The 10,363-nt window shown below is 37.0% G+C and overlaps 1 protein-coding gene across 1 annotated transcript; it reads left to right on the forward strand.

Moving 5' to 3' along the window:
* The first annotated feature begins 661 nt into the window (after positions 1-661).
* LOC129892983 (putative UPF0481 protein At3g02645) lies at positions 662-2,236 on the forward strand. The gene has a single exon (XM_055968481.1). It carries the CDS (start codon positions 662-664, stop codon positions 2,234-2,236), a length of 1,575 nt encoding a protein of 524 aa, XP_055824456.1.
* Positions 2,237-10,363: the final 8,127 nt, after the last annotated feature.

Below are 10,363 nucleotides of genomic sequence, written 5' to 3' on the forward strand. Positions count from 1 at the left end.
ACGTAATTGCACCCTATAATATAGCGTGTTTTTTCTGAAATTTTGTCTTTCTTTTTAGGTGCCTTTTTCCTTGTTTCAAGGAGAGAAGTAAGATGAGTTGTTTCAAATCAAAATTGATAAACTATATTAGAAATGGAAATACAAAAACTGGAAAGACTTCAATGTTACTCTTCTCAGATCCTGAACTATATTTACTGTTAATCATGTGGTTCAGAGAAGCTGACAGCTCAACAAAAGACATATGACATATCAATACATCTTCTTCAAATAATGTCACCTCTAAAATAAACATGTGCATTATTTCTAGCCTAGCCTTACTAAATGGTTGATTCTAATCTTACATGTGAAATCAGACGGGGATAACTTAGCTTGTCGTGATTAACTAATACTAATTATGTTGCCAAACATGACCTAAACTTCATTTTAGTTTAAATGACTCTGATCACTAATTGAATGGTTGGTTTTGGCAGGCTGGGAAATAAAGTTTGTTCGTCGAAGGAAAAACTTAAATAATTTGGTTAAAATTCAGACTTGTTACCTAAACAAGGAAGCAAGCAAGAACCTCCCTGTGCCTTCACTACTTTTCTTAGCAGCAAACTAATTAGTCTATAAATATGTATGTGATGCATGAATAATATAATTGCAAACAAATTAAAGAAACATGGCATTGGATCCAAATGTTTCCTCAAATTCAAGCGCCAGGAGATGGACAGACCGCATTAGCAATGCCCTTCAAAAAGAAGTTGACATTGACTTGAATCTTCTCCCTCCTGTCTGTGTCCTCCAGGTTCCAAAAACACTAACTCATTTGAAACCAGAAGCCTATACTCCTCAGCTCATTGGCATGGGACCCTTTCACCATTTAAGGCCAGACCTATATCAAATGGAAAGGTACAAACTTGCTGCCATCAAGGACATTCTTGAGCCTGCTCAAATCCTCAATTTCGAGCACCTCTTGATCGACAAACTAAGAGAGAATGACCTTGTTGTTCGGGTCTGTTATAACCGCTTCATGGACATAGACGAGAAGACTTTAGCTTGGATAGTAGCCATAGATGGTCTATTCTTGCTTAACATCCTCCGTTCAGCGTATGGAAATAACCTGCATGATCATCATGGAAATAATATTATTGATGACTCCATTTTCACCCGAGACTTTATGATGCTTGAGAACCAAATCCCCTTTGTGGTTGTGAGGCAAATCAGAAAGTTTCTCCGTCTCTCCTCCCCTGAGGACAGAGAAGACGCCCAGTTAATTTCCATGTTTAGACGCTTTTGTGAAATGCATTCCCCCCTTCCTTTGCCTGCAAACAATGAGTATCATAGAAATAACACCACTGAAACTCAGCCTCTTCATTTGCTAGATTTTATGTATCGTTTAATCCTCGATGATCGTGTAGATTTTGCTTCAGTTCCTATTCAAATGTCATCCATCATTAATATCAAACATGACTATAAAGATGAAGAAGATGATCAAGATACACATGAAGACATCATTCACAAATTTGAAACAATGTTGAAGGTGCTGGAGCCTATAGGCCCAAGAAAAGTGCAAAAACTTGTAAATCCCATTAACCAAGTTTTAGCAAATGTGCCATGGTCAAAGATTTCTGGGATATTTAGGGAAGGTATGGAAAGAAATATTGGAGACGAAGAAAGCAAGAATACCATTACTATCCCTTCAGCATCCCAATTATGGTGTTATGCTAGTGTCAGATGCATCCCCAACCGTGAGGGTATCCATATGATTCGGTTTGAACAAGCTTCTTCAACTTTATACCTTCCTGTGATCACCATGAATGCTGGCTCAGAAGTCATACTTAGAAACTTGATGATCTATGAAGCTGCCATGTCGATATCCAAGCTCGAACTTGCCAGATACATCAATCTAATGAGTGGGATTGCAAATGCTACTGAGGATGTGAGGTTGCTTAGGCAAGCTGGTGTTATCAAAGGGGATTTGACTGATAATGAAATTGCCACTTTGTTCAGTACCATGCAAAGATCATTTGTGAGATCTAGTGGAATTTCTAATATGGAGATTGTCGTGGAGAAACTCAACAAGTACTATGACCAGAGGCTAATTGTTAGGGCTCGTAGAGCATTGAAGAAAAGCATCTATGTTTCTTTGAAGTTGTTGCCTGTTGCTTTGTCAATATCCTTTGTCTTGCTGCTAATTTTCAAGTCAGTTTGCTCTGTGTATGACTGCCATAATGTTTGGGGCTATAGAGACTAGAATGATGTCAATAAATTAAATCCCATATAGTGTAGATCAAATAACTTAGTGCTGGAAATTCATACTATCTACTGCATCAAAATCCTGTTGGCTTTTATTGTATTTGTGCACAAGTATCAAAGAATGAATATGGATGTTAACTTAATGTATGTAGTCATATATATTTGTTCTAAGTAAATTCAAATGGCAATGGATTATATGATCGTGTCTTGAATCGTAAGCATCCACAATTGATTTACTGAAAGCAAAATATCATTTAGGAAAACAAACTGTTGTAACTGCAATCTTTGGCATCTGGTTAAATGGCAATGGATTATATGATCGTGCTTGTTAGCTATCAAGAAAGATTATAAGGAGGCGAAGAAGGTCCCATAGGTCTCACCTATTATACTTCAAACTCACATTTGCAAGTCCATAACAATACCAAGAAACAACAAAGACGAATATTTTGTTGATTTTGATGGTGTAGACAGCGCAAGAAAAGGATGGAGAGAGCGTTAAGATTAGCCATTATTAACAAATCCTTCTTGAAACCGCCCAGAGCGTTCAATAATATAATGGACTAATAGACCATCAACATCAAATATGTATCTTGTAGACATTAGAGCTTATGTATATTTCATAAAATTTAGCATTTTAAGTGCAGATCAAGGAAAACCATTCATAAGTATTACAACAATGGAAGAATTTGTGTCTACATTGACTTGACAGGAGCAACATGATATTCTAAGAATTAGGAAAAGAAAACAGTAAAGCAAAATTTAATGTTATTGCTTTCTTTCAGATATAATTATAACAACCTTTCAATCTCCTTACAAAAATCATCACAAAATTTCATCAAACATGACACTTTTAAATATATTATAATAAATATATTTCAACCTCCTTACAGAAAACAAGATTTCACACAACTAGACCCTTTTTAATTAACTTGAATTTAAAGTCATTTGAACTATTATCCCAATAAAGTCCAATCTCATCACCAACGCTCAATACACGATCTGTGAACACATAAACAAGTTTATAGTCATCATTTGGCATCATCTGAACGTAAGCATTTTTATATTTTTTTAGATTTGTTCTCTTCAGTAACACATATATATACACACTTTGCTTGTTCCTGTTGGGGGGAGGAAGCACCACAACTAAAGTTTGATATGATACTTAATATGAAAATAAATTGGACACGAGAATTTTACGTGGAAACCCATCTAACTGATAGAGGGGGAAAACCACGGGGTAGAAGGATCTCACTATTTTGATATGGAGTACACTGCTTTCAAATACAAGGAGAAAATAACAATTAACACTTCTCTCTTGTAAAAGGAACAACTACTAAAGAGGACACTCAAGACTACAATATTTATCTTGGTGTATAACTCTCTTTGTATTCTTACTCTCTCTTTCTGGGATGGATTGAAATGAAGGTATGCGGCCTTCTATTTATAGGAGGATGAAAATGCGTTAGCAGCCATTGTTGACAAATGTGAAGACTTTCTTTCTTCACGCTGCAGCCTCTTTTTTTGACCCTTTGTTTTCTTTTCATTGCTGCAGCCATTCTTGACTTCTTGCATTCTCCCACTTGAAGATTTAATTGAGAATCAATTAAGTCTTCACACCATCCTTTCTACCCAATTACTGCAATATTACATTTTTGCTAGGCCAATAGAAAATCGACACCATATGAACTTGTTACTGTTGATCGGCTTCGTAAACATATCTGCTAGATTGTCATCAGTGTGAATTTTCTGAATATCCACACTGCCTTCTTCCACCTTCTCACGGACAAAGTGATACTGAACTTGTATGTGCTTTTTCCTTGAATGAAATGCCGGATTCTTTGTAAGATGCAAAGCGCTTTGACTGTCACAAAACAAAGTAACCTTCTCTTGTTTGTGCCCGAGCTCCTCCAATAACATCTGCATCCATATTGCCTCTTTGCTAGCTTGTGTAGCTGCTACATATTATATGGTGGACTTGCTTTTATCAAGATCACCTGCATAATCTGAATCAACATAACCTTTAACAGTAAAGTCTGATCCTCCATAACACATTGCAACATCTAAGGTACCCTTGATATATCTCATAATCCTCTTAACAGTATTCCAATGCTCTTTACCAGGATTAGCCATGTATCAACTAACCGCTCTCACTGCTTATGCAATGTCAGGTCTTGTACATACCATGGCGAATATTAAACTTCCCACTGCTGATGCATACAGTACTGAGAAATCTCCATCCTCTCTACTTTATTGCTAGGACTCATTCTTGAGGGTAACTTGAAATTAATAGGAAGTGGGGTAGAAATTGACTTATAATCTTGCATCTTGAAGCGTAGAAATTTTTTCTTCAAGTAGTACTTTTGAGAAAGCCAATTCTTCCTATTATTTCTGTCTCGGTGAATTTGCATCCCTAGAATCTTGTTTGTTGGTCCCAAGTCCTTCATTTCAAACTCCCTAGCCAACTATGCCTTTAAATTTGTAAGATGATCTTTGTTGGGGCCTGCTACCAACATGTCATCAACATACAACAGCAAAATAACAAAATTGTCATCACTAAATCTCTTATAATAAACACATGGATCTGAACTATGTCTGTTGTATCTAAGGCTTATAATGAAGGAATCAAATCTCTTATACCAACACCTCAGCGCCTGTTTGAGGCCATATAGAGATTTGTTCAACCTGCAAACCAAGTTCTCTTTTTCTTGTTCTTCAAAACCTTCTGGTTGGAGCATGTAAATTTCTTCTTCAAGCTCTCCATGAAGAAATGCAGTTTTGATATCTAACTACTCCAAGTACAAGTCAAATGTAGCACACATCGTTAGGACCACTCGAATTGTTGTGAATCGAACCACCGGAGAAAATATCTCATTGAAGTCTATACCTTCTTTCTGAGCGAATCCTTTCACCACCAATCTTGCACGATACTTCTCCACTTGATCATTACCATTACGTTTGATCTTGTAGACCCATTTGTTTCCAATGGCCTTCCTTCCTTGTGGTAATTGAACAAGATCCCATATTTTATTTTTATGAAGAACTTCAATTTCTTCTTGCATTGCTGCCACCCACAGAGATGATTCTTGGCCTTTCATAGCCTCGTGAAAAGTTGAAGGCTCTCCATCTTCTGTTAGTAGACAGTATGCAATATTATTCTCCATAGAATAATCTGAGTGCCAAGCTGGCTCTCTTCTCTCCGTAGTTGACCGTCGAACTTGTGGAGTTTCGATCTCAGCTTGCTCTTGTTCTTCGTGCTCTGGTACTGCTTCAGAAGAAACTGGAACTTCTTCTATTTCTTCTACTTCAACTATAGTAGTCTCTGATTTTTCTTTTGAAGTGCTACCTTCTTTTGGTTGTATCTTATTTTCAAAAAATACAACATCCCTGCTGATTACTACCTTGCGGGCTGTGGGATCCCATAAGTGATACCCCTTAACTCCATAAGCATACCCTAAGAAAATGCATTCCCTGGACTTTGGATCCATCTCCGATTTTTCTTGGGTGTTGTACATAACATAAGCAGGACTTCCGAATATATGTAAGCGAGAATAATCAGTTGGTTTTCCTGTCCACATCTCCATTGGCGTTTTCAGATCAATTGCGATTGATGGTGACCGATTGATCACATAACAGGCAGTTTTGACTGCTTCTGCCCAGAATGGTTTTTCCAACCCTACAGTTGCCAACATAGCTCTTTTCCATTCCAACAAGGTTTTGTTCTTCCGCTCTGCTACTCCATTTTATTGTGGAGTATATGCCCCCGTGAACTGCCATTTAATACATTCTTGTTTACAAAAGTTATTAAATTCATCACCAGTGTATTCTCTTTCATTATCTGTCCTCAAACACTTGATTTTTTTCTCAGATTCAAGTTCTACCCGCGCTTTGAATTCTTTGAAAACTGAAAAAATATCTGCCTTTCTCTTAATTGGATACACCCAACTTCTCCTGGAGTAATTATCGATGAATGACATGAAATATTTTGCTCCTCCTAGAGACTCCACCGGTGCTTGCCAAACATCAAAGTGGATCAGATCTAATATTTCCTTGCTTTTAGCAGAGGAACTGCTAAACTTCAGTCTATTCTGCTTACTGGTAACACAATGCTCACAAAATGGCTTGCCAAACATTAAAGTGGATCAGATCTAATATTTTCTTGCTTTTAGCAGAGGAACTGCTAAACTTCAGTCTATTCTTCTTATTGGTAACATAATGCTCACAAAAGGGTAGTGAAACCTTTTTGAGCCCTAGAAGAAGTTTTTGCTCAGCAAAAATCTTCAAACCTCGTTCCGGCATATGGCCAAGTTTATGATGCCATATCATCGTTGATTTTTCAATGAACTTGCTGACACGGTTGATGCTTCTCCTTCTTGGTGTGTTTCACCTTTAAGCACATATAGATTTGCAGTAAGTTTTTCCGCTTTCATCACTACAAGCGCTCCTTTGGATATTCTCATGAATCCACCATGAGTCTTATATGAACATCCATTATCATCTAGTTGTCCTAAAGACAATAGATTCTTCTTCAAGTCTTTTATATGTCGTACTTCCTGGATGGTGCGTACCGTACCATCATACATCTTTATTTTGATGGACCCAATACCAATAACATCTAAAGCATGATCGTTTCTCATGAACATAGACCCTCTTGAGATAGGATTATATTAATGGAACCATTCTCTCCGGGAAGTCATGTGCCATATTGCTCCTGTGTCCATGATCCAGACATCAGCGAAATATTTTCTGCCTTTATTATTTGATATTGCCTCACTATATAAAATATCGCCATCATCCGAGGTACGTGCAACATTCCCTTGAGCATTTGATGGCTTAGGGTGTTCACTCTTCTTCTTGAACAGACAATCTTTCTTGAAGTGCCCTTTCTTGCCACAGTTGTAGCACTTGATATTCTTCTTACTTCTTGATTGAGATCTGCCATAATTGTGACTCCCACTAGGGCCACATTCCGTTGGTCTTTCTCTCACCATCATCAAAGCTTCAGCTTGGTGCGAACTTACTTATCTGTCTTCCTTATTTTTGCACCGATTTTCTTCTTCTAAGACAGCATCTGTAATTTCATCGAAAACTAGACTGTCTGTATTTTTCGTCAGATTGATGATAAGTTGATCATACGAGTCAGGTAGACTTTGAAGTAGAAGCTCCACACGTTCAGTCTCCTCTATTTTGCAACCCATTATTGTAAGTTGCGAAAACAGAATATTCAAAGTATTGATGTGTTCAGTAACCGACATGGACTCTACCATTCGAAGAGTATACAATCTTATTTTTAAGAAGATTTTATTATGTAAAGACTTGGCCTCATACAACCCTGTAAGAGTATCCCATATTTCCTTCGCCATCTATTTTTCCGCCACACTAGACAACACTTGATCAGCTAGTGCTAAGTGTAGCTCAGCAACTGCGTTGATGTCTATGTCATTCCACTTGTTGTCATCAACAAAGTCTATGGGTGTGCCTTCAATTGTAGCTAAGCAATTGTCTTTTCTCAATATCGCTTTTATTTTTATTTTCCACAATGAGAAATTTGTCCCATTGAATTTTTCAACATCAAACTTTATTGTACTCGACATTGTTATTTGCTTCACACCCTTCTAGATCATTTCTGAATATTTTTGCGAACAATCGTGACAAACTGTACCATCACCGAAATTTACTATTCACGTGAATAGTACTATTCACCAAATTTACTATTTACGAAAATTTATTATTCATGAATAGTACCTTTGCATAAAATAGATAGAATAACTGAGAGATCTGATACCACTGTTGGGGGGAGGAAGCACCACAACTAAAGTTTGATATGATAATTAATATGAAAATAAATTGGACACAAGAATTTTATGTGGAAACCCCTCTAACTGATAGAGGGGAAAAACCATGGGTAGAAGGATCTCACTATTTTGATATGGAGTACACTACTTTCAAATAAAAGGAGAAAACAATAATTAATATTTCTCTCTTGTAAAAGGAACAACTACTAAAGAGGACACTCAAGATTACAATATTTATCTTAGTGTATAACTCTCTTTGTATTCTTACTCTTTCTTTCTGGGATGGACTGAAATGAAGGTATGAGGCCTTCTATTTATAAGAGGATGAAAACGTATAAAAAATTTACGCATTAATTTTCTACGCGTTAGCAGCCATTGTTGACAAATGTGAAGACTTCCTTTCTTCACGCTGCAGCCTTTTTTTTACCCTTAGTTGTCTTTTCATTGCTGCAGCCATTCTTGACTTCTTACAGTTCCCCTCCCCTTCTGTTACAAGTTTGATCATGCCATTCATCCAGTAAGGAAAAACATGATCAGAAGTGTTTGCAAATGGCAGAAGCAATATCTTGGTGGCTTGCTGAAAAGGCATAAGAACCTTCTTTATCTTCCACATGTCCTGCAGGTCTACCACAAGGGCAGAGTGGATGGTCTTCTTCATAATAATTATAGAGAAATGTGTTTGATGAATTTTTACAATGTTGAGAAAGAAAGGGTAGGATTTTATAAGAATGTTTTGGTATTAAACATGTAAGGTATATGAACACTATAATTATTTTCCTAAGAAAGCTTCATTTCACATAATTAAGATCAGATTACTGTGATTAATCATATTTTAAATTGGAATTTTCCTCATCACTTTCCTACTACAACTTGATTTGATGAATCTTGCACACAAGCAAGTTATTTAAATGTAATTTTATTTAATAAATTTATACAACAACAACAACAATAATTAATCAATTAAAATATAAAAAATTACACTAATGATTAATTATATTTAACGTGTATCACACACACAAGCAGATAGTTCTATTTAATAATAGTCTTTTTTACTCTTAGTGTAATTTTTATTAATAATAGGGAAAATGTTCAAATATGTGAGCAAAATATTAGAAACGACTCATCTACCCACTCACACTCTACTTATTTCCCCAACTTGGACTGAATCTAGCCATTGAACCTGGACTGGATTCACCAGCAATCTGGGCGTACGGTAACTGTGATGGGAGAGTGCAAACCTTACCCTATTACCCAATTGAATTGATAAAAAAGAATAAGTATATGTAAGGGAGTTCGATAGTATATTTGAGCCAAACTTATGTTATTAATAATATAAGAACCTCAAAAGAATAATGACACGTAAGGGAATTTTTCCTTACATAACAAAACTTAATGAGGTCAAACACCTCTACTACTACAAGCAATTATGTAAGATGTAAGAACTTTGATTAACCAAGTACTCTATGATCGACACAGTATTATAACACACGCTTTGATAATATTACAAATGAGGTTACTAATAAAATTATAAAATCATATAAGAAAGAGAGTATGCCCGAACCATATTTAATCAAGATCAGGAGAAACTGCAAGAAAAAAATAATTCAACTAGGCCCCACTACCCCACTAGAGTGGGGCCGCTCTAGCGGGATTCCTGCCGTTAGAGCAGGAGGATGTGGATAGAACTTAAGTCGCGATTTTTCTTATTCCCCGCCTTTTTCTTTTCCAAAGGGTAAGAGAAGGCGAGGCTTACTGTTAAAAGCCTCAAAAAGGCTGCTCAAGACTTAATGTAACACCCCTCAAAATTTTTCTCTAAGATTCGGACCCTTCTTGTTTTCGGGTAGGGTCGAACTCGAGTGTTGTGGAGCATTTGCATGAGTTAAGATGAGTCTTTGAGATATTGAGCAGCATTTGAGGTGATGTGGGGTCATGAGGGACCCCTAGGACTAAATCAAATCCAAAAGATTCATCGTGGCTAAGTTTGAGGAGGAGTTCGCATAAAGGGTTGACTTCTAACGACCCTATCTTTTGAAGGACGATAATCTGGGTGGCCCACGACCTATTAAATTAAAGGTCGTCGAGTCTTCTTTCCAACGCCACAAAGAATGTAATTTTTGGAGTTTGGGGTCAAAAGATATGACGATCCTAAGACGAACTAGCTCGACAGAAATTTTAGGCCTGGGTTACAACTGCTGGGAATATGGCCTTGGCGCCGCAAGGGCGCAATGCGCCACTATCGCGCCAGGAACATGCCTCAGTAGTTTGGTCCCTGGCGCGATGCGCCACTATTGGGTAGCAGGGTTTTTCAAGCCTATTTTCCAGAATCCAGAAAA

This window comes from Solanum dulcamara, chromosome 6 (assembly GCF_947179165.1).
Source record: "Solanum dulcamara chromosome 6, daSolDulc1.2, whole genome shotgun sequence".
NCBI classification, from domain to species: Eukaryota; Viridiplantae; Streptophyta; class Magnoliopsida; order Solanales; family Solanaceae; genus Solanum; species Solanum dulcamara.

Bases quoted from the DNA above. Each gene is read 5' to 3' on its own strand.
- LOC129892983 (XM_055968481.1), top strand. From the start codon at position 662: ATGGCATTGGATCCAAATGTTTCCTCAAATTCAAGCGCCAGGAGATGG.